At 49.1% G+C, this 25,940-nt stretch overlaps 1 protein-coding gene across 3 annotated transcripts; it reads left to right on the top strand.

Annotated features, from left to right (window-relative positions):
- The first annotated feature begins 11,684 nt into the window (after positions 1-11,684).
- ENC1 (ectodermal-neural cortex 1) lies at positions 11,685-25,313 on the top strand. Of its 3 annotated transcripts, XM_046667057.1 has the most exons (4): positions 13,008-13,398; positions 14,138-14,294; positions 16,913-18,731; positions 22,761-25,313. In XM_046667057.1, exon 3 carries the CDS (start codon positions 16,926-16,928, stop codon positions 18,693-18,695), a length of 1,770 nt encoding a protein of 589 aa, XP_046523013.1. In that variant the 5' UTR covers positions 13,008-13,398; positions 14,138-14,294; positions 16,913-16,925; the 3' UTR covers positions 18,696-18,731; positions 22,761-25,313. The 3 variants fall into 3 exon arrangements, with proteins under 3 accessions (XP_046523014.1, XP_046523013.1, XP_046523011.1); XM_046667058.1 differs by lacking the exons at positions 13,008-13,398; positions 14,138-14,294 and adding an exon at positions 11,685-11,959; XM_046667055.1 differs by lacking the exon at positions 14,138-14,294.
- Positions 25,314-25,940: the final 627 nt, after the last annotated feature.

A 25,940-nucleotide genomic window follows, 5' to 3' on the forward strand; every position in this document is an offset into this window, starting at 1 on the left:
ATTTCACTTGGAAAAGTACCTGGAAGTAGGATTGCATGATAAGTGTGTTTTAACATTATAAGACATTGGAAAACTAGTTTTCAAAGTAGACATACCATTTGTATTTCCATTAGAAATGCGTGAAAATTTCATTTGCTCCATATCTTCACCAATACTTAGTATTGTCAATCTTTTTAATTTTAACTCTTCAAGGGGTGTGCAGTAATACATCATTGTGTTCTATTTTGCATTTTCCCAAAGACTAGAGATATTGAGCATCTTTTGCCCATTTTTGTTTGGTAATTTGTCTCCTAATTATGATGTTATAAGAGGTTTTTATACATTTTGATAATAAGACCTTTGCATTATTAGGTAATGTAAATACATCCTGTCATTAGTTGGCTTACTTTTTCACTTTTTAATGTTTCCTTTTGAAGAGGGTTTTCTTTTTGAATAGATGAAGGTTTTATTGTTTTTTAAAATATATTTTGAATTCTGTGTAGATTAAATCATGTTCACCACCCAGAGACTAATTATAACCCATCACCACACGTGGAACACAGGTTTTGAATGAGACGGTCTGGGGTGTGGCGTTTGCCATTTATTGACTGTGGGCTCTGGGGTGTGGCGTTTGCCATTTATTGACTGTGGGCTCTGGGGCAGGTTAAAGGGCCTCAGTCCTCTGCTTCCTCACTAACAAGACAGGGGTGCTAGTCTCCCTCACAGCATTGACTGAGAGGATTTGATACTCTGGGTCACGGTGTGACTGTACATGGAGATTAACTATTGCTTCTAAGGGATCTGTGTATATGTATTAGCTACTGACAAAAAAGTCAGCATTAACTTAACTGCTGTGTGGACTCCTCACTCCAGAGTTAAGTATTACACCAAGCAAAATAAGTTAGGGTTGGCCTTTTTAGAGGATTCCTGGCTTGTCTGGCATAAGGGTACTTTCCCATGGAGCTGGCGAACAGGAGGACATGTACTGGCAGGATACAATTTGCCACCCCTGCTGACCGTGAACCTTGCCCCAGTGGCAACGTGCTCTGGTGTTCCGTTACCTAAGTCTTATCACGTGTAGCACCAAGGAACAGACCACTTGCTCACCAGGGAGCAGAAATAAATGACCTCACCTTTGGGTGACTTGCCCTTTGGGTGATTTAACACTTCTTATCTCGAGAGGAAAAGCACAGAGATGCTGGTTAGCTCACAGTTGGAATGGCCCATGCTTCCAAGGAGACCCAAGCTATTTGCAGAGGTTCATTCATCAGACGCTGATGACGGTCCTTGTTTGGAGGTTTCGGGGAACTTTCTTCTAATTTGTGGCTCTGAATGTGGTCCTATTTCAGGAAGCATCCAGGGAAACTCTGATGAAGCAAAATATTCTGGAAATGGGGTTTTCCAGGTAATGTAAGGCAAATCATCTGGGTTTAGCCCAACTTGAAAGTCTACTTAAAATGCTTTGTTGGAGTCTCTTGCCTTAGCAAGTAGGGAGCAATGAGCATACTTTGCATATTTCTTTGTGAGGTAGTTGGAAGAGTCATTCATTGGTTAGACCATTCATTTACTCATTCTCCAAATACTTCTTGTATTTCTACTGTGCGCCGGGCTAGGGACTGGACACCTGGTGGTAAAAAGACAAAGGTGCTCTGACAGGCTAATGGAGGCCAAAAGAACCTGTGTTCAGGCTGTAACACCACCACTCAGCAACTGTGGGATCCTGGGCAAGGTATTTATTCTCCTTGACTCAGTTTCTCCTCAGGAAAGTGGGGCCCAATAATTATAATATCTAGCTTGCCAAAGATATTTGAGGATCATAAAGCATAAGGCACTCTAAAACTGCAGTTGTCTGGGAGTGGCCCTATTATCCGACGCCCGAGAATTTTGCAATGCCTTATGAAAATCATCCTAAAAGGTCCAGACGTTAGATCACTTTAAGAGATTAAGCCATCTCCATGCTGACTCTGTATCATTAAAAATAACATTTTGGGGGAAGAAAGTATCTGGTTCAGTTTCTTCCTCTTACAAATTAGGAAAGCAAGGCCTCTCGAGGTGGACCGACTTGTCCAGGGATCCTCTTAGAAGATAAACTGAGGCACATTCAAATTTTTAAGAGTTTATTTGAGCAGAAATCTATTTGCATCAGGCAGCATCTAATCCAGCAGATAGAAAGGAGCTCTGTGGAGCTCTACAGAACGAGAGCCTTTTATAGGCAGAAGCGGGCAGGAACAAGGAAGTTATGGGGCAAAACAAGCAGGAACAAGGAAGTTATGGGCCAAAACAAGCAGGTTGATTACTGCAAGGTCACCTTCTTTTAGGTGATGGCAGGTATCCGTCAGGCAGATGACAGATCAGGCCATTCCTGCCTGACTGGTTTCAGATTCCATTTCTGGGAGAGTCTCAGTTTGGTGACATGGGACTTAGCATAAGTGACTCCATTTTGGGCCTGTTGTCTTGTTTTTAACAACCCACAGAGCTGGGACCAGAGCTCAGGCCACTCTTCGTCTGATCGTGAGTTCTCATTACTCACCATCATGTACCAGACCTACAAAACATCTCATGCTACTAGCTGGCAAACAGCAGTAGCCTGTTACCTGGTATTCAGCTGTAACTTCTCTCCACTTGCATCTGTCTTCAAGGAAGAAGGGTGTAATTATTGTCTCTTCAATTCATTCCAAAGGACTGTTGATTTCATCCCCCTAAGTAAGCTTGAGTGGTAGGCAGAATTTTGGTCCCCAGGTCTCGGCCCTCTGATGTCATGCCCATGATTATGTTATACGATGTGGCAGAAGGGACATTGCAGATATAATCAAGTCCCTAATCAGCTGGCCTTACCATAGGGAGAGTATCTTGCATTATCCAGGTGGATCCAATGTAATCACATGAGCCCTTAAAGCAGAAAAGGAGGCAGAAGAGGGAATAAGATGGACGCAGCAGAAGGGGAAGCTGGGGATTCTGAGCATGAGAAGGATTTGATGCACCATCATTGGCTTGAAGATGAAGCGGGTCACGTGTCAAGGACGCAGGGACTATGGTCTTACAACCTCAAGGAACCGAATTCTGTCAACAACCTGAAACGAGTTCGGAAGCGGCGTCTTCCTCGGAGCCTCTGGATAAAGCCCAGGCTGGCCGAGCCGTGACTGCAGCCTCGGGAGGCCCTGCGCAGAGGACCCAGTTGACCCAGTTTGTGCTGGTACTTCTGACTCACCGTGAGATAATGAATGGGCGTTGTTTTAAAAAATAATAATAATATTTTTATTTTTGAAGTTGACTTTAAAAAATTCCTAACGTTAATCAAAGCGGTAAGTGTGCATGGATGTGCAATCCAATAGGACAGGAGGACAGGTAGCAGCTTCCCCGCCCCGGTCAGTTCCAGCCCACTCTGCAGAGGCAGCCACACGGAACCGCTTCTGTTTTCTCTTCAGCTTCACCCCCACTCCGTACACTGTTCGTTCTGATTCACCAGTCTGAGACATTACTTCCTGATCTGTTGCCTAGACAGACATCATTTGCTTTGAAAAGAAAGCTCCAACAGGGACATATTTTCTTGTGCTTAGCATCTTTCTTCTAAAAGTTCAGGAGAGGGAAAATATTTTATTAGTCATTCTAGTGAGTTGGCTTCTAGACAACTAAGGTTTCCTTGTGCTCGGTTTCTTCAAGGAGTGAGAGCCCCATCACACGCTCAGGGAGCCTCCAGGCCCACTGGCGACAATGTCCTTCCCAGCTGTAAACTGCTGTCCAACAGAGACTTTAAATTGTAGCAGAATCCGTGTACCTTGGGTTTTTAACCATGATGCCACAGTTGCCAGCTATAGTCAAGAAGGTAAATGCTTCCTTTACTCTCCATGGCATTTTCTCTCCACATCCTTCCGGGAGGTCACACAGAGCTCTCCCAGACACGTGGATCGCAGACTCTGACGTGGCAGAAGAGCGACTCTCAGTATGGGAGGTTGATCGTAGCTGGGGAAACCGTGCTTCATTCTATAGTTAAGAAGCTATGTCTGAACTGAATTAACAGAGCAATTTGATTAGGACATTATTTTGCTTGTGAATTGATGTACTGACCTCTAGTGTGTAGAGTCTGCCAGATTGAAAGAATGATCTGGGAAGACGTTTAATCAACTATGGATGTAAAATGGATGTAAAAAAACCCTACATAATTTTAGTCAGTTGACCCCGCGTCTCACCTGTCACACCTTTATCAGACCTGCCAACAGAAAGCAAAGCACATCAAGGAATCCATTCCCTCTCCTGCGCTTGTGAACCCCATGCACGTGTGCCAGCGTCCAAGGCTGGCGTTCTAGGGACAGAAAAGCAGAGGCCTTAGCTACTCAGAAAATAGTGGAGGCAGAGCAGGTCAGTGGTGAAAAACGCAACTCTAGTGCGATGGGAACCGCTTTGGGTTCTGGCTCCCGGGATTAAACGAGATGGGCGTACACAGTGCGTAGCACCGATAAGACTAAGTAAGTGTCAGGGGTTCCAGTCATTCTCATTAGCTCCAAGACCGTTCCCCTGCAGCAGCCTTGGGGACCGCCTCGGCTGGCAGCGTGTGCAGAAGAGGCAAAGGCACTGGACTGGCCGGTTGGCACTGGCCGGTCTGTGCTGAGGAGCCAGACGGCCCAGCTCCCCCTCGGGATGCTGCCTACAGAGCACAGCAGCAGCACCGCACAGCTGCGGACTGGCCGACCCGGGTCACCCTTGGCATTGCTCACTGGAGGCGGAGTTTAGACACCTTTTCACTTTTTCTTTCCGATATGTTGAATTTTTTAAAAAACTTTTTTACTTTAAGAAACCACTTTATTGAGGTATGATCGCCATATAAAAAGCTGTACATAATGTATACAGCTTGATGAGTTTGGGGATAAGTATACATCCGTGAAACCATCACTGCAATCTAGGCTACGAATAAACCCATCGCCTCCAAATTCCCTCTGCTGTCTGTACTTAGTGTTATTACTGCGATAAGAACGCTTAACAGAAGACCTACCCTTGTGGCAAACGTCAAGGGCACGGGACGGTGCTGTGAACTGGGGGCGCAGTGGACGGATCTCGAGGACTTGGACCGCGGCGGCCTCTCCTGCACGCGGTTCTTCGCTGCAGCCAGCAGAGGGCACTGTTGCTCTACCCAAACCCTGGGCTGCGGTCTCGGGGCCCGCGCCTGCGTCTCACTCCTGGCTTTGTCCTGGCTGGCAGTTTCATTTCTTAGGTATATTAAAAATTTGTCAAATCTCCATATTTTTTGCAAGAGTCCTGCTACGGACAAATTTTTAATATTTTTTAAGTCATGCAATATTGTGCATGGAATTTTAAAAATACACAAATGAGCAGAGAAAATGCATTCGGAAGAAATTGATCAAGGATCCGCCTGGAAAACCACTGTCTGAAAAATCAGGCGTAACTTGGTGCTCCTGCTCATTTTCGGCATCACAAGTGACCCACAAAAGGTGCAGGAGAAACTGATGCACAGTTTGGGGGGCCCTGGGATGCTTCCTTGCGCTGTGGCCAAACTGAGAACCTCTCGAAAGCAGAGGTCTGTGCTGAGGGTGAGGAGGGGCAGTGTTGCTGCCCGCCCCTGCTTCTGCCGGGGGGTTGGCCTTCTCCTCTCCTGGCCAATGCCATGAGGAGCCACTTTACCATTTCCAACAGGCCAGTTTTTACTGAGACAGTAATGGCTTTATTTATAATCCTTGGGTGAAAAATGGCATTGAAGAAGCCCATTCACAGCCCAGGTGGTCTGCTCTCTCCTGGGTCTCTTCCAGATGGACAGTCAACAAGAGTGACAGAAATTCAGCTCCTTTTTGGCCTCTGTTTATGCTCTTCCTCCCTCATTCCTCTCAGGTTTGCCATATAAGACTTCTCTCCAAGTTTTCAGAGTTTGAAGGAGACGCATTTGAAATGCAAAGCCCAGTATGCTGACGGCAAGCTGAGACCCTGCAGGCAAATCACCGAGCGAGGCTGGAAAACCTAGGGCACTGGAGACTCTCTCCAGCACGGAGTCTTAACCAACAGTAACCCACCATAAAGCGATATCTGCGAGATGACTGACTGATTGACTAGCTGGATGAATGAATGAAACCACAACTTCTCAGCTAATTGTGGGTGTGAAAACGAATTTATAACAATTTGAATATACATAATTTTTTTTAAAGATTTTTATTTTTTTCCTTTTTCTCCCCAATGCCCCCTGGTACATAGTTGTATATTCTTCGTTGTGGGTCCTTCTAGTTGTGGCATGTGGGACGCTGCCTCAGCGTGGTTTGATGAGCAGTGCCATGTCCGCGCCCAGGATTCGAACCAACGAAACACTGGGCCGCCTGCAGCGGAGCGTGCGAACTTAACCACTTGGCCACGGGGCCAGCCCCTGAATATACATAATTTTTAAAAAATGTTACCATTTCCTCCAGATAGTTCAATATTTCCAAATATCCTCAGATAAAGAAATAGCAAGTCTTCCAACTTCACTTGGGATTTCACAGTGAATCGCTCTAAAGCTACTCACGAGGCTAAGGGGAATTTGTGAACCGTGCGTATGTGGGTTTATAACCTTGCTCATGCTGTGTTTTCAAAATCACGAGGAGAGGGGCTGGCCTGGTGGCGCACATTCCGCTTCTCGGTGGCCTGGGGTTCGCCAGTTCGGATCCTGGGTGCGGACATGGCATCGCTTGGCACGCCATGCTGTGGTAGGTGTCCCACATATAAAGTAGAGGAAGATGGGCACGGAAATTAGTTCAGAGCCAGTCTTCCTCAGCAAAAAAAGGAGGATTGGCAGATGTTACCTCAGGGCTAATCTTCCTTAAAAAAAAAAAAGAAATCACAAGGAGAAACAGTTACAGGAACTTTGTTTAGAACAGCACCTCATCAGATCTCTCTCTCCTTTTTCATTCCTTCTTCATTCTGGCAATGTTAACACGCAGCTTCCTGATTTTGGCTTCCTGTCCAAGCTGAACTGTATGCAGTGTGTCATCTGTACTCACAGAGAGTCATAAAATCCTTTTAATATTCATTCAAAGGTACAAGCTCTTGGACACAAAGGTCCCTTCTTCTGGTCCCTTCTTCATGCCTAGACATGCTCAGAGGTTGGCATCCTGCCCTGGAAGCAAAACATGGAGGCAAAACAAAGGCTTCATTTTCACCGCTTGGAACAACAGTCAATTCTTCAATGTGGTAATTACTTAGAACAAATTAAGAGTTTAGATCCAGGAGCCTTGGGACACTCAAAAGATTATGGAAAATAGGAGGAAAAATGGTTTAAGATGCCCCTGGGCTGTGAAGGTCAACCTTTCACCAGGTGCACCTAAGTGACCTGCAGGGCAGGAAGAAGCAGGGCCCATATCCGACTTGTGCTCTGGCTAGGCCTGGCTACCTTCTCTAGATAGAACTAGCTGCCTTTTTTTTTTTCTTCGCTGAGGAATATTTGCCCTGAGCTAACATCCTTTGCCAATCTTCCTCTTTTTTTTCTTTTATGTGGGCCACTGCCACAGCATGGCCACTAACAGACGAGTCATGTAGGTCTGTGCCTGGGGAACCAAAGCCAGGTCACTGAAGTGGATTGTGCTGAACCTAACCACCAGGCCACAGGGCTGGTCCCAAGCTGCTGCTTTTTTAAAAGTGTGATTTCTTAAATACCTCTCCCTTTGCAGCAGCTTAGTTTTTTAAGGTGATGGAGAGTAAGGAATTGTTTCTCCATCATCAACTGAAGACCAGTGGCCCCAGTACAAAGTATGAAGACAGTATCAACGAGAGCCAGAAGGAGGCAGAGGCAGGCCCCAAGAATCTGAGCTTTCATCACCCAAGCTGTCAACTTACTGGGCGTGTGAGAAGAGCAGAGCCTCAACTACACCCTCCAGGAGAATATGTAAATTCATTCAAGACAGGAAGTGTCCCTTGACCCGGTGCTGCTGGGCAGACTGGAAATACGAACCGTGACAAGGATTCATGTCACTTTTATTTAGGAGAGTGACGAGGAAATGCCATGGGGTTGCAGAAGCACCACTCTCCTTAAACCTCTTACTAAGGAGTCGTTACAAAAGCTAGCATTCTAGAGCCCTTGCCACAAGCCAGCCCGTGTGCTACATATGCGGTTTATCTAACCCACAAAACACAGCTCTGAGCAGGGACGGATACTCCCTCATACTGCAAAGAGGAAACTGAGGCACCGAGGTATTCACACACTTGCCCCCCAAAAACCCAGCTACCAGTAAATGTAGAGACAGGTTGGTTCTAGAGTCTCTGCCCTCAACCACTTAACCGCTAAAAATAAACCACCACGCGGGTCGCGGGTAAAGAACGACTAGAATTTAAATACTTAGTGTCATTATCTCCAAATGGGGGGTTTATGGTTAATTTTCTCTTTTACTTTTCTGTTTTTTTCCAAATGTCAACCATGCATTGCTTTTGCAATCAGAGAGAAAATAATAAATGCTGCTTTTAAATCCTGACCCTAAAATCTACAACCTACAGCAGGCTGTAAAGATCGCTGTCCTGGAGGGCCCTGGAGTAGAAATCACGCGAGCAGCCCAGACTGCCTGACTTACTAACAGCCAGACCTGATGGAGTGACACCAGGGAAAAGGGGCTCCAATGCATCCCTCTGCCATCCGGTAAGCAGCCAATAAACTGTCCACCCCTCAGAGTGTCACTCGGGCTGTGGACGGTGACGGAGCCTCAAAGGAAGAATGAACTTCCAGCTCTAATGCCTCTGAACAGAGGCTCTCGACAGTGGAGATCGGCACTGAAAGGACACAAAAACGCATTCACACGAACTCTCCTGTAAAAGTCGTAATGCAGGAGTCAGCGTGTTCACATACACAGCAACCGACAAGCGGGCTGTGAAGTGAAAAGGCCATCCTACAACCCACAGAAAGTGGTGGCACGAATAAGGGATGTAGGAACCAAGTGAAATTCCAAAATAGGACCAAGCCAATTTGGATACAATTTTAGGCATCTGCTCGAGGTTTATCGTAACAGACATTTAACACAAATACAGTTAAAATGACATAAATGCAGAAGGTGGCACACCAAAATTTAGAAGACGGACCATCAGTTTACACCTCATTCATCCCCAGAGAGAAAAATCACGGACTTACACAAGGCTGATAACTTCATGTACTGATTACCTGCCTCTCTCCCCATCCTTGTCTTTTCAATAAATAGGCAGATTTAAAAAAAATGTCTCCCTTTTTTTGAAAGTAAGAGGATTGCTGGTAGGCCCCGAGGCCTCCATCTCCTGTGTCTCTGCGTTACAGGGAAGCGTTCAAGTGGGCCCTGCGCTGAGCCCCTCAGAGCCTCCTTGGAGAAGAAAGGACTCCGTCAGCTGCTGGGGGTGCCAGCGGCCGATGCACCCAGCTGGCCGCCCATCAGAATGGCGTCTGTGGCAGAGCACCCCCTTGACCAAGGCCGTGGCCCCTTTCCTGGGCAGCCTGCATTCAGCAACTTGTAACGCAGCCATATAAGAGCCTGGCATTCTCGCCTTAACTAGGGACAACTGTGCAGGGTCATTTCCGCCCAGAGCTCGCCGTGGGTCAGCAGAGGCCTTGGCTGAGGCAGCATGCCGGCTCGGCTTCCCGCTCCCTCCCCTGCAGCCCTTCCTTTCCTTCCCCAGGTGTTGGCCCCAAATGTAAGAGCAGCCGTGGGATGTCGTCCCTGGCTGGGTGTCCACTTCCCTGCACCTCACCCCAGGGAGGAAGAGCAGGAGCTTTGGCTGGCAGTCGGCCCCTCTGCCACACTGACTCCACAGGCCACGGCCTCGAGGCTCACCTCACAGGAACACCAGGAAGGAGCGCTGTGCCGTGCTCCTCCCGCAGATTCAGGAAGCACATCAGAGAACAAAGAGGACACTGGAAGACCGGCAGGGAACACGTCTGGAAGTCGGGTGGGGCTCCAGGGGACCACAGGAGGCAGGATGGCAGCCGCCTGGCCCGCTGTTTGGTCTAACCCTCCGAGCTGTCCCGTCCTTGGTACCACGGTCGCACCATGTTAATTAAATCATTCTCATTAATTCAGCCCGGGTGTAAATTAGGAAGGAATGAAGATAAATTAGGTTTGAAGGCAGCTAATACATTTAACCCCATGCTGCTTATTTTGCAGCCTAACAAAATAACGTTGTTAAGGGAGATAACAAGGCCACAGCCTTGGGCACAGCATCTTAATAGCATTAAAAATGAGACCTTGGTTTGGTGTCACAGGCAGAGGCGAAGACCAGCTCCCACGGGCCTACGGGACTGGCCAGCATCCTGATGAGGTGGTGGCCATTGTACAACAGGGATGTCCACAGTGTTTCCTGGGGCGTTTGTAACTCAGATTTCTACTATGTCTATCGCCGTCCTTTGATCACAGGCCTGTCCAGAGAGTTCTTTCTGTACAACCTTGTCTTCCTGTGAGGGAAGCAATCAGAATTGTCTTCAGGACGGGCCAAGAGATGCTGGAGGAACAACAGTCTGAGTTGCTGTGATCATGAATATGCTAACTTGCAAATCACCCGAGCTGGGAAACAAGCACTAGAAACTGCCCACGGGCCTGAAAACTTGTCACACGTCGGCACAAGCAAACCAGTGTACAGTCTGTGAGAGGTCACTGGCAGCACACATGGTCCCCAAAATGCAAGTGTAGTTTTGTGTCTCTCTACAGGTGAATGTGTTTCAGTTTTTATAAGCCTCAGAAGCTCGTTTCTTTTCTCTGTCTCATGCTCCCCGAGGCAGGTGAAGCTAATGTATATGGTCACTGAATACATTTCAAGATTTTCCAGGCTCCGACTTCTTTTCCCTCTCTTCTCCTGAAGTGTAGGAGTGGTGGCAACATCAGGTAGAACACGCAGAGGAAAATGGCAGGGGCGGATGCTGACACGATGCTCGGAGGACCGCACTCCTTTCTCAGCCTGGCCTGCTTAGCAAAGCTGTTTGCAAAGAGAAATACATTTTGCTGTCCCCCTGGTTGAGGACACTCTGCCGTTTCCAGGTGGTAAAGATGCAACAGAAACCGATGCCTTTTCCTAGCGCACTGCCTTCCTGGGGAAAAAGCCCTGGCCAACCAACAAAGCTGAGCACACGTCGTATTTCTAAGCAGGGTCATCTGCTGGAGGTCCAGGTAGTTTGGTAAGTGACTGAAGCAAGAAGGAAATACTTCTCCTTAAGGAGAAAAAGTGTTAATCTCTTAATTTAAACAGAATATCTCCTCCAGAATGGAAGACACTAACATTTGGTCTTCGAAGCGACATGCTCGCTTTTGACCCACAACCCAGACAAAGAGCTTCTAGGAGGGGCCTTTGAGGCTGCTCTGAGCAGCTGCCCTCACACCTGGCCACAGGCTACAGAACATATTTTAAAAAGCCAGATGTGCAATAGCTACACATTTCCACCCCCCGCCTTTCAGCACCTCTCTCTGGTGCCTGTAGCGCGCCCGTGCGTTTGTCTGCCCTGACTTCATCCACCTCTCCTTCAGGATCAGGGTCGCCTGGCGGCGCCGCCCCAGAATCTCCGCACGTGGCTCTCACCGTGAATTGATACCCCCTCTCTCGCTTTGTGAAGCAGCCTCGAGCCCAGACTCTGCATAAAAAAATTAAAATGTGAAACAGATTTGTAAAGGCTCCTGGTGAGCCTACCGAGTTAATGCTAACAAAGGACTTCAGAGGGCACTGTCTTTCTTTCTTTGCAAGGAGCGAAGTTTCTCAGCGCGCATACCAGGAGGGGCCGCGGGCGAAGGAAAGCGGGATTAGAATAAAGAACCCGCAGGGTCTTGGGTTCAGCAGCCTCTGGACTCCCGGAGCGCCAGGCGGAGCCTCCCCAGTTTCTTGAAACCATTTCTGCGTCTAGTATTGAAAAGCAAGCTGGAGGTGGGGGAGTGGGGACTGGAGAAAACTCCGTCGTGGGTGCCCCCTGGAGCTGCAGGGCCGGGCCGCTGCTGACTGGCTGTGTGACCTCGAGCTGGACAATTCACATCTCGCTGGGCCTCAGTTTCCTAACCTGTAAAGCGAGGGGGCTGGACCGGTAAGCTCTACAGTTCATTCATGGTCTTTATTCCAAATATCTAATAAAAAATAGAGGTGGAGGGACACGCCCTGGAGCAAAGATCAAAAATCGGTCTCATAAATAGTGATCGCCATGCGAGATTATTTTTCGAATTGCTTTCCCTTTTGGTGGCAGGCGGCGCTTCAAAAGCGTGTGCCGGGCCATTTCTTGCTGAAGTCCAAACTAACACAACCGAGCGATAAACGACAGGAAGGGCGCAGTCTGGGCGGGCGACCGAGGCTTTATGGCCGGGAGAGGAGGCGGTGCGGCCGCTCCGCCGAGCAGCTCGCTTTGAATCCAGCAGCCGCGGCGATTGGCTGCGAAGCACGTGGTGCGCGGCCCGCCGGCCCGCGCCGGCCGCTACCGCTCCGGGCGGCGAGGGGCAGAGTCCAGCCGCCGGGCCGCGCCCGCCAGGGTGGGGAGGGAGAGCCCGGGCAACGCCTGGGGTCGAGTCTGCCCCCTGCCAGCGAGAAACCCTACGTCCTAGCTTTGCCCAACCTGCAGTGTCCCCGCAGTGTCCAAACTAGTGCCCCTTCCCTCGCCAAGGTCCTCCGTCCACGTGTCCCACCCCCCGCACGGGCTGTGAGCGCCCAGGGCGCGTGCCGCGGACACCCAGCTCGCCCCTGCCACCCCTTCCTGAGCAGCTCGCGGGCTCCGGCGGCGTGGAGCGCACAGCCCGGGGCCGCGCTCCCCTGCCGAGGGTCCCTCAGCTCCGGGCTATCCATTAACCCGGCCGGGCCAGAGAGGCGCAGACACTCCGACCCGGGAAAACTTGTTTTATGCGCGGTCCCCGAGGGTTGCAGCTGCTAGTGGCTGAGACGCCGCGTCCGCTTTGTCTCTCTCCACTCTCCGAGCCCCCTCCCCCGCTTCCTCTCTCGATTACCTCCCCCGACACGCTCTTTTCCAGCTCTCCTCCTCCCCCACGCGCTCCCCCCTCCTCCCCGGTGTCACTCTGCATACGCGCCCTCTCCCCTCCCCTCCCCTCCCCGCCGCGTCGCTTATAGCCGGGCGCGCGGCGGCGGGCGCAGACTGCTCGGGCAGCCGGGAAGGAGGCGGCGCGGCGGTGGCGCTGCGGAGACCGGACGAGACGCCAGGCGGCCGCCGTGCGCAGGGCGCTTTCGAGCTCCCTCCCCCGAGCGCACAGCCCGCCTCCTTCCGCGGCGCCGCAGCCGCCGGCTCGCTCCGCTCCGAGACTCGCTCGGGATTCGCTCCGCGGGTCGCGGCGAACGCCAGCCGCAGCCGGCCACGAGCAGCGCCCCCGGCGCGGTCCTCTCCCCGGCTGGCGCCCCGCGCGCGCTCCCTTCGCCCGGGCAGTCGCCGCCGTTCCCCGGGGCTCAGACGTCCGCTTCGTCGCCTCCGCGCCCGGTGACCGAGGCCAGAACCCAGCTGGTTGTGCGCGGCGGCCGGTCGCCTGTGCTGTAAGTTCCCCCGGTGCGCCGGACCTGTTGCGGGCGCCGCGGTTTCAGGGGCGGCGTGGCCTGCGGGGGTGTGGTCGCGGGGGGCGTGCGTGCGCCCCGGAGCCCGGCTTGCGCGGAGGTGGGGAGCTGCGCTTGGGGCAGAGACCTAGGTGTCCGCCGCTGCCCGCCCACAGCGGGCAGGAGCCGGGCATCGCCGGAGGGGCCCCCTTTGGGCGGCGCGGCGCCCGGGCGAGCTGCGGGGACGATCACCACCCTCCCCGCGGAAGGCAGCGCTTCCCTGGGCGTGAGGTCGCGCTGCCCGACTTGCAGCCTCCAGGGCCGAGCGCGCGGCATCGCTGGCCCACGCTGCACCCTGCCCGGCACGGGGAGCGCTGGGGCCGCGCGCAGACGCCCCTTGTGGGGGCACGCGCGCTGCGCAGGAATGTCTGCAGGGAATGAATGAAAACTGGTTTCTGAAAAGTGTTGCTTCTCATGCAAGTATGTGGCCTTTAGTGTAACATTGTTCGTTTGAAAGGATAGGAATTGGTGGGCGGGGTGGAGACGAACCATTGAACTCGTCGGCATGCAATTTGGTGTCGCCTTCGAAGGCATGGCCAGCGTTAAAGAGCGTTGCAGGTGGTATAGAGAACTGGAGGGTAGAGTGCTTCTCTTGTTAACAAGATCTTTATAATGTTCCATTGTTGTCAGTAGCATAAATGCCCGGGAAAATCTGTGTAGTTTCTCCTTTGGTTGCATTGAGATCCCGTTCAAAACCTGAAGAGATGTGAGGGGACCAGGAAGCGTCCGAGGCGGAGCCTGGAAAGGAGTCTCGAGTGAACTGGAGTTCCTGTAACTGGAAGCCCTTTTGATGTTCACCATGATAGCAGCCCTTTTCTCCGTCTTCTTTGCAGACGCAGGTTAAGTGCATGTGTGCATTTTTTTTTTTTTTTTTTTGGCGACTTACTTGGCATGCAAGTATCATTTCTCTGGGGGCTTAAAAAATGCCCGAAGGATGACTCATTTCATGTTGAAGGTGTGTTTGGTGACTGGATAGAAGGTTTCTGCTGATATTTTGATGTTTGCATAATTTTAAACCAGAAAGCAAGTCGTTTCTCTTTGGTCTTCAAGTTTCCCTTTTCTTTTAATCAAATATTGCTGTGAGAACGTTGGATGTTGATTGTGACCTGCTTCTCCATGTGGATGGAATCCAAGATGACAGGCTAGACTCTTCCTTCTGGCTTTATGGGCCAACCTGGAAAATACAGGAGCATAAACACAGGGTGCAGAGAGATGCAGACCCCCTGTGGTTCCTGCCCCAGGTGCAGACACTTGGGTGCTCACCCACCTTGTACAGGGGGCCTCATTCTTCAGTCAGAGCTGCATCCTCTTGGAGCCTGAGAGGAGGCGGCTCAGGCGGCTTTTGAGGTTGCTTTGGAAGCATTAGCTTAAAAAAAGAAACATAGCTACTCATTTCAAATTTTTCCAAGTTTCTATGTTAGGCATAGAAGTATTTATACCATCTTTTGAGGTTTGGACTTAAAATCTTCCTGAAAGTACTTCAGATTGAATGTACTGATCCAGTGACAGCACAGTGGGAACGCATCGGGGATGCTAGCACTTGGGTTAACACTTTGGAAACCTGGTGCATTCACATTGGGTCGTGTGGGTGGTTCTCCAGAACACTGGGCATTGGTTCAAATGGACTAGCCTCTAGCTCCTTAGCTTGAGGTGGGTTGGCACTGGGCTGCTCACCACGTGGCGTCTCCCAGCTCCAAGTGGAGACTAATGGGTGCTTTGTAAGGTCTTCCTAACCCCAGAGCCCTGAGACTTTGTGGCTTACTTTCTTCCACTAAGCCGTGCGTGTTTAGTCGGAATGAAAAGTTACAGTTACATTGCAAAAATAAAGGAAAACAAGTTGCATCCCCCATTGGTATGTGGCCTGTGTGTCAGAGGCAGGTTAGGGCCCTGCGTCTGTTGCTGTCTGCCCACACAGCTGGCTGGGGGTGCAGTTTAGGGTCTAGCCGGTGAATCTGTGGCAAGTCACTCATTTGCATTTATTAATAATTCTTGGGAATTAAATTAAAAAATAAATACCTGAATGGGTAAGAAAACAAGGAGGCTGTGGTTTTCAGCCATGCTGCAAGGACTGGCTGTTCTGTGTTTGCAGCAGATACTGTAACCACACGGTTTGCCCTTCCGGGATAAACAGCTTCCTTAGGAATCCTTTGACCGGCAGCCTCTTGAGGGCTCTATCCCTTTGAGGTAATAGAGGGGTAGGGTTAAAGAGGGAAAAAAGCATGTGATTCAATTTTTGAAGATGAGTAATAGGCATCTCCTATATCTTTAGCCTACAGTTTACTTACTGGAGAAAGCTGAAGATAGCATTTGATTCTGTTGTAGTTTCAATTTAGATGTTGAGGAAACCATTCTAGTCAGCGGATAAATTCTAGGGTGGTCCTAAATTAACAGTGGCTGGCGAAACACAGACGCACACACTTGCCTGGATGCAGCCACACACGTGTGTGCGTGTGCTTTGATTTAGATACAGCAGTGTTGCATGTTGAACGCCCTCTCTGCAGGTGCCGGCGTTTGCAGGTACATGGGAACGGTCCTGGCCATGCTCTATATGGTCAGAAGAGGGGGCGGACAGATCCTTTGTTCTTGCAGCTGGTTTTCTAAGAATTGATATAAAGCAGGAAGAACAGAAAAACAGCACTCATGAGTATTCTACTCAAAATATTCTTCCTTTTATTTGCCCAAATCCTCATTTTGGAAGCTTTCCAGAGCAAGAAAGATGGGTGGTGATTGTGGCCAGAATCTGTTCTGTGTTTTCACGAAAGCCTGCTGATGAGTGTATGGTAGTGTTTATACTGGGGCTCTTGTAGGACTCGGTACTGGTAAAGCTGTCTGGTTAGAAACTATTTGTAACATTTGAGCAAAGGTCTGATCGTTGCAGAAGTTGGCCCAAGCCTGTGATTGCAATGTCACATTTCCCGTTCACTGGATGTGCAGGGGGACTGGAGCCTACCAAAGGAATCCTTAATGGAATTAATTAGTAGGTATTTGTTTTATACATGGCTTTGTGTTGCATAGGCATTAAACCCGGTGCCCATCATGGCGTTACGAGAGCTGGAGGCCTGGCGATGTAAGTACTCTGCGGTGAATCAGCTGGACACCCACAGGAAGCTGCGAGAACGAGACCTCGCTCTTCTTGGCTTTTGCTGACTTATGCTCTCAAGGACTTCAATATCCTGAGAGTTGGCAATCAGGTTTTCCAAGATGAACCTGCTTTTAAGCAGTGATTTTTTTTTTTAAACAGTGTATAGTTCAAATAGCTCAACAGTATTAGAGTGAATGCCTTTCCTTCCAGGTGGCTGTCTCTGACTTTGTACGAGAATGGCCATCCATTATTCAAAACAGTAGGCAGTAGGGCCAACAGCAAAGTGTTCTGTTTTTTTTCTCTCCGAAATGATTGTTGCTTTTGTTTTGCTGTTCTGAACATCAGGAGCATCAGTGGTTTTGTTTTGTTTTTTAGGAGTGGAAACAAAATGTCAGTCAGCGTGCATGAGAACCGAAAGTCCCGGGCCAGCAGCGGCTCCATCAACATCTATCTGTTTCACAAGTCCTCCTATGCTGACAGCGTCCTCACTCACCTGAACCTCTTACGCCAGCAGCGCCTCTTCACCGACGTCCTTCTCCATGCCGGAAACAGGACCTTCCCTTGTCACCGGGCAGTGCTGGCTGCGTGCAGCCGCTACTTTGAAGCCATGTTCAGCGGGGGCCTGAAGGAGAGCCAGGACAGCGAAGTCAACTTCGACAACTCCATCCACCCAGAAGTCTTGGAGCTGCTGCTTGACTACGCGTATTCCTCCCGGGTCATCATCAACGAAGAAAACGCGGAATCGCTCCTGGAAGCTGGCGACATGCTGGAGTTTCAAGACATCCGGGATGCATGTGCAGAGTTCCTGGAAAAGAACCTGCACCCCACCAACTGCCTGGGCATGCTGCTGCTGTCCGACGCGCACCAGTGCACCAAGCTGTACGAACTCTCCTGGAGAATGTGCCTCAGCAACTTCCAGACCATCAGGAAGAACGAAGATTTCCTCCAGCTGCCCCAGGACATGGTTGTGCAGCTCTTGTCCAGTGAAGAGCTGGAGACAGAAGATGAAAGGCTCGTGTACGAGTCTGCGATCAACTGGATCAGCTACGACCTGAAGAAGCGTTACTGCTACCTCCCAGAGCTGCTGCAGACGGTGAGGCTGGCTCTGCTGCCGGCCATCTATCTCATGGAGAACGTGGCCATGGAGGAGCTCATCACCAAGCAGAGGAAGAGCAAGGAGATTGTGGAAGAGGCCATCAGGTGCAAACTGAAAATCCTGCAGAACGACGGCGTGGTAACCAGCCTCTGCGCCCGGCCTCGGAAAACTGGCCACGCCCTCTTCCTCTTGGGAGGACAGACTTTCATGTGTGACAAGTTGTATCTCGTCGACCAGAAGGCCAAAGAGATCATTCCCAAGGCTGACATCCCCAGCCCAAGAAAAGAGTTCAGTGCGTGTGCAATTGGCTGCAAAGTATACATTACTGGGGGGCGAGGCTCTGAAAATGGAGTCTCGAAAGATGTCTGGGTTTACGATACCCTGCACGAGGAGTGGTCCAAAGCTGCCCCCATGCTGGTGGCCAGGTTTGGCCACGGCTCTGCTGAGCTGAAGCACTGCCTGTACGTGGTCGGGGGTCACACCGCCGCGACCGGCTGCCTCCCGGCCTCACCCTCAGTCTCCCTGAAGCAAGTAGAACATTATGACCCCACAACCAACAAGTGGACCATGGTGGCCCCGCTCCGAGAAGGTGTCAGCAATGCTGCAGTGGTAAGCGCCAAGCTCAAGTTGTTTGCTTTCGGAGGTACCAGCGTGAGTCACGACAAGCTCCCCAAGGTTCAGTGTTATGATCAGTGTGAAAACAGGTGGACGGTACCAGCCACCTGTCCCCAGCCCTGGCGTTACACCGCAGCCGCCGTGCTGGGCAACCAGATTTTTATTATGGGGGGGGATACAGAGTTCTCCGCCTGCTCTGCTTATAAGTTCAACAGCGAGACTTACCAGTGGACCAAGGTGGGAGACGTGACCGCGAAGCGCATGAGCTGCCACGCTGTGGCCTCCGGGAACAAACTCTACGTGGTTGGAGGATACTTTGGCATTCAGCGGTGCAAAACTCTGGACTGCTACGATCCGACGCTGGACGTGTGGAACAGCATCACCACAGTCCCGTACTCGCTGATTCCCACTGCGTTTGTCAGCACCTGGAAACATCTGCCTTCTTAAACGCAGCACATGCTGCATAAAGAGAGTGAGCACGAGGTAAGAGGTCAGCTGAGCTGTAGATGTAAGTATGCATGTAATTAAGCTGGCTGTGTAAGTTCATATGTAGAGTGAGACATGATCCGTATAACAGCCTAGACTGTTGAGTCCTACAAAAACTATAACGATAAAAGACCTTGGACCCCTAGAACTTACACAGTGTGTTGACCACAGCTGCAACCCCCCATAACACCAGCCGGTACTTCTCAGCCTCTGCTGAGCCTCAGAATCTCCTGAAGAGCTTTTCAAAAACTGCCCATCCCAGAGACTTGGTTTCGTTTGGTCTGGGTGGGGCCCCGGCATCAGTATTTTTGGAAGGTTTCCCGATAATTCGGATGTACAGCCGGGTTGAGAACCGCTGACCTGTCTTAGTAATGCCAGCTGATGTCGACTGAGCCCTCGCTGTGTGCCTCGGGTGGGGCCGTGTGTTTCTTGTGGATCATTTCCTTTAATACAACAGCTTGTGAGATACTGTTACTGGAGCACGTTACAGAGGATGAAACCTGGGGCACACAGAGCTGAAGCAGGTTGCCCAGAGTCATAGAGGTTAGTAGGTGGTAGGGTTGATCAAGAAATCAACCCAGACAGTCTGGCTCCAGAGCGTCAGTACTTGAGCATCATGCTGAGCTGCCACTTAATAAACCTGAGCTTTGTGTGGCTGTCACCCTGGGAGATATTTCAAACTTAGCTTCCTCAAACCCTTTCTAGAATGAAGTAGGGTTTGGAAAATTGAATGCTTTGCTTTATTCCTAGTTTATTCTCTCCAAAATTTCAAAACATAGCTCCCTGTAGGGCATTTATTAACTTCAGAGAACTCTAGGCCTGTCCTGGGGAAAGCTTGCACCTGCGTTGTATGAATTCGTCCGACGTGCGGATGCTCTGAGCCGTCTAAACAGCCCTTACTGCAGCTTCTCAGGGTTAATCCGTCAGGCTGACCCTATTGTCACATCTAACAGAAGTTGTGTTTCTGTGTCATATATCTCTGTACGTAATGGTTGTCTTCTGTGCTTAAGAGTATATAATACTCTTGGCTCAAACAATTTCTAGGCCTCCACAGTTCAGTGTTCGTGAAGCTAATGGTCACTCAGCTGCTTTCGAGCATTCGGAGGATCGGCCCCAGGAATCACTTAAGCATGTCTCAGTGTAGACAGAGCACACAAAACGTGTTGATTTGTTTTGGTGATTCATGGGCTTATTAGTAATAATAGAATAAAATTAAAACTCTGCTTTCGGGGGACTACAGTGACAGCTAACTCATTACTTGGCAACTCGTGCCTCTGTTTTCTCTCATATGTTTCACACCTTTGAAGGGGACTTAGGGAAAAAGAGAAATCTAGGGGTCGTTGCAAGCTCAGCAAAGAGGGAGTTTGACTCATTTGGCTTTTCTTTCCTCATCTCTTACAGCTCATTTAAAACACCATGAAAATTGGCCTCACTTTCGCATCTAATCTTTCTGGTTTTTTTCATTTCTTCAGTTATCTCCTCCAGCCTACTTCAGTTAGTAGAGTTCTTAATGATAGAATGTTTCCTTGGAATGAGACTCCTTCAGAGGAGCAGGAACAGCCAGAACCTCCTGGGGAGCGACGGGCTAACAGCATCCCACACCAAACTGGTTTTTGCAGCCCTGCCGGCATCTCAATAATCCTGAATAAACAAATGCTCCGACAGTGGTTATTTCATTTGCGATATGAGTGCGCAACTCAACTCTAAGGCCGGTTTCAAGAACCTCCTGGGCAAAAGCACCAATTAACAGCTCAGTAAGTGGGGTGTTAGTCCAGAACTGACTATATTTGCATAGGAGAGCCATGAAAATTGCTCGTGATGGTGCCGGGACGTCAAAATGGTAACTGGTAGACTGGCTGGCATCATTGGAGCAAGGGAAGGAGTTTGAGGCAGAGAGCGACCGCGTGTGCATCCTGGTTCTTCTCAGCTGGAGAGCCTGGGCCTCTCTGGACTTGAGGCTGCTTTTTCATCAGATGAGTGATCTGAATTATTCTTCCCCTGGATCTGTCCTGGTTCAGACTTGGGTGAATGGTAAATGAGGAAAAAAAAGAAAGCGCTGAATAGACCTGCCCAGCGCCTGGCGTGTATTGTGTTCCATACATTAGTTTTCTTTCCTCCCTTCAATTTAGACCTCAGCTTGCAGGGGAAGAATTCGCTTTGTGTGTGGTGGGAGAATGTGGTTTCCCTGACTATCTGCTTGTGATCTTTATACTTCATTTTTGGTGCCTCCTTTCTCAGTCCAGAGTGAGTATGTTGGCAAACACTTGAATTCACCCGATCTTGGGTATTTGAACCTAATCACACACTTCCGGTCTCTGGGAAATGGAGCGAATGAAGTGTCAGATTATATGTGAAACAGCATCCTCTCCGCCCTTCGTGCTGCCAGCAGAGAGTCAAGCACGTAACAAGGAAATGTGACAGGGCGGGTTTTGCCTTCTTAAAGGGCAGCAGGGGCCTGATCAAAGCCACTCTTGCAGTTTCCGACGGGGGGGGATGTTGATTTAAATTTCTAAAGTTTACTACACGGAAGATAGTGTTAAAACACTTACGCTGGGTGGAGTGACTCAAAGAGGGGCTGTGTAGGGATCAGTCCTGAATAGCGACAACTTCCCGGCATCTCTTTGCTCCAGATGTCGGTGGGAACTGGATTAACAGAAAATGTGAACAGAAAGTGTCCCTGGGTCTAAAAGCCCATCCACCAAGGAAATTGTCGCTGTCTCCTGCTGCTCTGTCAGCAGGTAGGAGCAACAGAAAGGAAATTACTTCTGATGGCTCTCCATTTTCATGGTGCTGTGTGGCCCCAATCTGACAGCATTTGGATTTTTATTTGTTTTGTTTCTTCCCTTTTTAGAGCCTGCCTTCCTTCCTTCCTTCCTTCTTTCCTTCCTTCCTCCCTCCCCTCCCTTCCTTTCTTCCTGTTTGAATATGTAACATCTTGAAATGTCACAGTATTACGAAGATACATTCCTTTGGCCGCCTGTTGATGTTTAGGTTACAGTGAGGTGGGGGTGGGGAGATGACACCTAGTCTAAGGAATGCCTTGAAAGCTTGAATCACTGTTACGAAACTGCCAAAAGAAACAACTAATGAAATGAATCAGACTTCTGAACACACAAAAGCGAGAAGAATTCAGTACAAGTAATGAGCGGCCCTCCTGAATTCCCTTTGTCCAACCTTAGGCAGGAGGGGTGCAGATGCCTACACTGGGGCTGGAAGCGTGCTGCGAGAGCAGATAGGGAGTTGGAAAGACAAAAGGCTTCTGAAAATCTGCCCGTGTAAAATTCAACTCCAGCAGGTGAGGAGGGTGGGTAGTGGGAGGAGGTGCCAGCTCCCGTGACACATTCAGACTTCGTGGTTGTGGCACCTTGAACTTACCTTCATGCTCGATGTCAGCAGATTCTGTAGATATTAACGCTGCATACCGCAGCCGGTGTCTCCCCAGTATGGACTGATGAACTTGAGAATAAACCCCAGCCTTGGGCTGATGAGACCTGGTATGTCGTCGTGTGAAAGGAGGCGAGACTCATTTCTGCTGTAATGAACAGCAGAGATCCATTTAAATAAGAGGATTAATATGTCTGCCTTCTATATGGTGAATAAATGTGGTGTGGAATCCTTTCTGGTAAATGGGCCGAGAAGGGTTGGCACAGGAATGTGTTGACCCCCCGGCGAGCACTTTCTGGTGGCTCTTTAACCATGGAGACGAGTTATGAACGTTGGAAGCAGAAGATGGCAACACTTAACAGCACCTGGTTGCGTGGATAGGTTTGAACTTGGACATACGTACGGTTAGGAAGGGAGTGAAGATCTTTGGACTCCATCAGTTTTGTTGGGCCAGCCATCTGCATGCGCGTGTGCGCGTGTGTGTGCGTTTAAGGCCGGCACTTTAAATACCTTTGCACCGTTCCTGCTGAATGTGAAATTAAGACCTTTAGAAGCAACATTGACCAGCTCTGTCCTGAGTTTAATATTGTTTTTAGATTGTGAGGCTGCTAACAAAGATCTTTCCTTTTTTTCTCCTTTTAGCTCACTCCATCACTCGTTGAGACAAGATGAGATTTTACTTTCGAGAGGCGAAATTTAATGAAGAGAAAGAAGGAAAGGAAGTTGCTACAAGACTCGAATTCAGTCCGCTGCACCTTGTAAATGCTCCAACTGGACATGAAGGAACGGGGTGGGGGAGGGGTGGGATTCTTGGGGTGAATCGCACACGGTTTAAATAGGAAAGAATGAACCTGTGATCTAGTCCTTGTCTTGTACTTGTGGATTAATGTCAGCGTTAATCAGCCCCTCTGAGGGAGAGAAAAGCCGGACCTTTTCCTCGCTGTACTATATTCAGCATCTGATTTCCACGGGCTCCACCATCGATGTGTAAAATTTGAAATGGTTGTCACCTCTCTCTGAGGAGCAGGCTTGAAGCGTCTACACCAGCTGCTGTTTGGAGATTGAAAGCTCAACTGTGGGGCCAGGAGGGAAAGCTGGCGGGGCTGGTGCAGAGTGAGGACCACTGGACTCTCCGCTAATCTCTGAGGGGCTGTGCTCCCCGGGAAGGCTTCGGAACAATGGGGACATTGTTGGTAGCTGTTTGGTAGATGTGCTTTTCTATTTATAAGTGACTTTAAACTTTCCCTTGGCTCTTAAGAAGTTTGTTATAGATTTAGCTATTTATTGTTTGATGCCTGCATGCTGAAACAATGCTTACGGTTGTCTTCACGTGTATGGACATGTGTGAATGGTTGTACGTTTTGCACAATTTTGTGGCTGTTGTGTTGTGCTTTGCTGCACAAAAATGAAAACTTTGGAGTTACAATTAGGAGTATAACTGGAGGGTGGGTTGGGGAGGGGGTTTTTGTAAATGTCGAAACAGGGAAGGATTACCAGATGGGAACATAAACTACATCCTGGAGGCGGGGAAAGCGTGCAGGGCCCTCTTCGTGGATTCACTGGTTCTGATGGGGTTTCCTGGGCTCTGGCTACGCCTATGGCTCGTGGGTCAAGGGCGGCTTCTTTCTGCCCCTCTCCTTCCTGATTCTCTCCTTCAGTCTCAGCTACTGAAATTTGGAAAGGACCAAATCGCTTTGCAGTTTTTTTCTTTGTGTAATATCCTGAAATCCTGGAAAATTCTATGGAATAGTTCTGTATATAGGGCACAGGTAAAGGCACTGTCCAAAGTTTATTTATTTATCTATTTATTACCCTATGAAACTGCTTTGCCGTAACCACAGTTAATGGGGAAAAAACCCAAATTCTCGCAGATGTAGATGAATTCACTCACCGGATTTGCTTGATGTGGATTCTTTGTTCGTTCTTCTTGCCGTCCGACTTAGCAAGTGTAGGAGTTCTCCAAGGCCGCCTTCACGTGGCGACAGTGTGTACTTAGTGCTCACCCTTAGGTAAGCCTCTAAAAGAACTCTGGTGCACAAAAGTGACACATTTGGCCACAGAACACCAAAGAATTGTAAGCAGCGACCCCTGTGGAGCGGTTTTCTGGGGTAGGTGAGAGTTGGCTGTGAATACATTTCTTTGCTACTTCAAGTGCTTGTGCCGTGATAGGTGTTCGTGCTGGACTCAGCTTCCTCCGAGGCGTCTGGGGAAGACCAGCGTTTGCCACGCGCGCTGCTTGCATCCATGTTTCTCACGTTACTGTACTTTTAGAAAATAGGGTTTAAGACTGATGACACCCTTTTACATTGTGAGTGTGTTTGCATTGTCTAATCACAGATAAATCCTTAACATTTCTCTCCACTTGAATACTTTAGACTAATGGTACGTGTCCGTCCGTGCCATGAATAAGTGGGCTGTAGTTGGACCAAAATAAGCGAGCTGTTGGAATGAAAGAATCACAGTGCTTTCCAGCAGTCAGTCCCTGGCTCCTAGATGTGTTCTAAGCAATGCAAATGTCTAATTGTCCCCTGGCGGCATTGTGGCGGTTACAGCTCTGTAGTTTATGATGCAAATCTGCCGAGATGTGTATGTCACTGCATGGCTTCTCAAAGCCTGATGAATTTTCTGCAGCTGTTTCAAAGTTGTGGTCTGTCCTTGAATCCTCTGTTAATTACTGTGTGTGAGCCAGTGGGAGCTGTGGTCAGGTGGGCCCCCAGCCTGCAGGGAACTTTCTGGACTCCCACTCTTTGAATTGATGTAGGCATTTGGGCTCAGTACTTGACCATTCTCACCCTGTGAAACGTCTCACACTTTGAAGCAAACACAATTCACAGCACAGTGCACACAAAAACCTTGCGTAAGACAGAGAAGGTGGTTCTTATTCTGTGGACTGGTTGCTGTGGAAACGGATAACAAAGGGCAGCCTTCCACTTCCAGTGTAATTGTGCAGCCCCCTTTTCTCTGGGCTTGACACCTGTCTGAATAGGAATGATTAGAGCTGAATAACGTCCGTCTCTGGGCTATTGAATATGTGGTTCACGTACAGAGTTCTGTGTCCGTTGAAGAAGTGAAGTGTTCGTGTTCATATCTCCTTGTTTGCTACGATTACATTTTTGAGGTTTTGTAAAACTGTTATTTTTTTTTTTCACAATGTGAAACTGAAGGTCAAATAAATTATTAGAGATTTTCTCTTCATTGTGTGTATGGGTCTTGATTTCAATCCAACATCATTTTAGGCCCTGAACACTTGTGCCTTTTCTAGTTTAATCAAAAGGAGGATCATGTCAATGTTCTGGAATGTCTTTTATTTCACCACTTAGTCACATATATTTGTGAAAGCAATTTTGCACATTAAATATGTAAAAATTTTGACCTTTTAGAATATTTCCTTAAGCAAAGTAAAATCCCTCAATTAGGAGTTATTTGTAGCTTAGAATGTAAAAAGTCATGTACTGTACCACGTTAAGGCTGCATACTTAGTATAGAGAAGGAATTTAGTTTTCGTATTCCTCGTGTGGGTTTGATAGGAAAGCTGTGGAGCTCAGTCCTCTTCATCTGACATCACCTTACAAATCATTTAAAGTAAGTGGACTCTGTGCATGTTTTCCCTGTAAAGGCACAGAACATCCCAAGTTTAACACCTCTGATAGACTTAGCTTCTTCCAAGTTGAAGGCTGCCATCCCAGCTGGCTCAGCATGAAGCCAGATGCAGCCTCTCGCCCCCACCACCTGATCGCTTCGTGTCACAGTGAGATGCTCCTTTGTCACTTGGGTTGGACCCCTTGTTATTTTAACGTGCAGAGCAATGTTGGGCATAATCTT

Source organism: Equus quagga, chromosome 7 (assembly GCF_021613505.1).
Source record: "Equus quagga isolate Etosha38 chromosome 7, UCLA_HA_Equagga_1.0, whole genome shotgun sequence".
Lineage (NCBI taxonomy): Eukaryota > Metazoa > Chordata > Mammalia > Perissodactyla > Equidae > Equus > Equus quagga.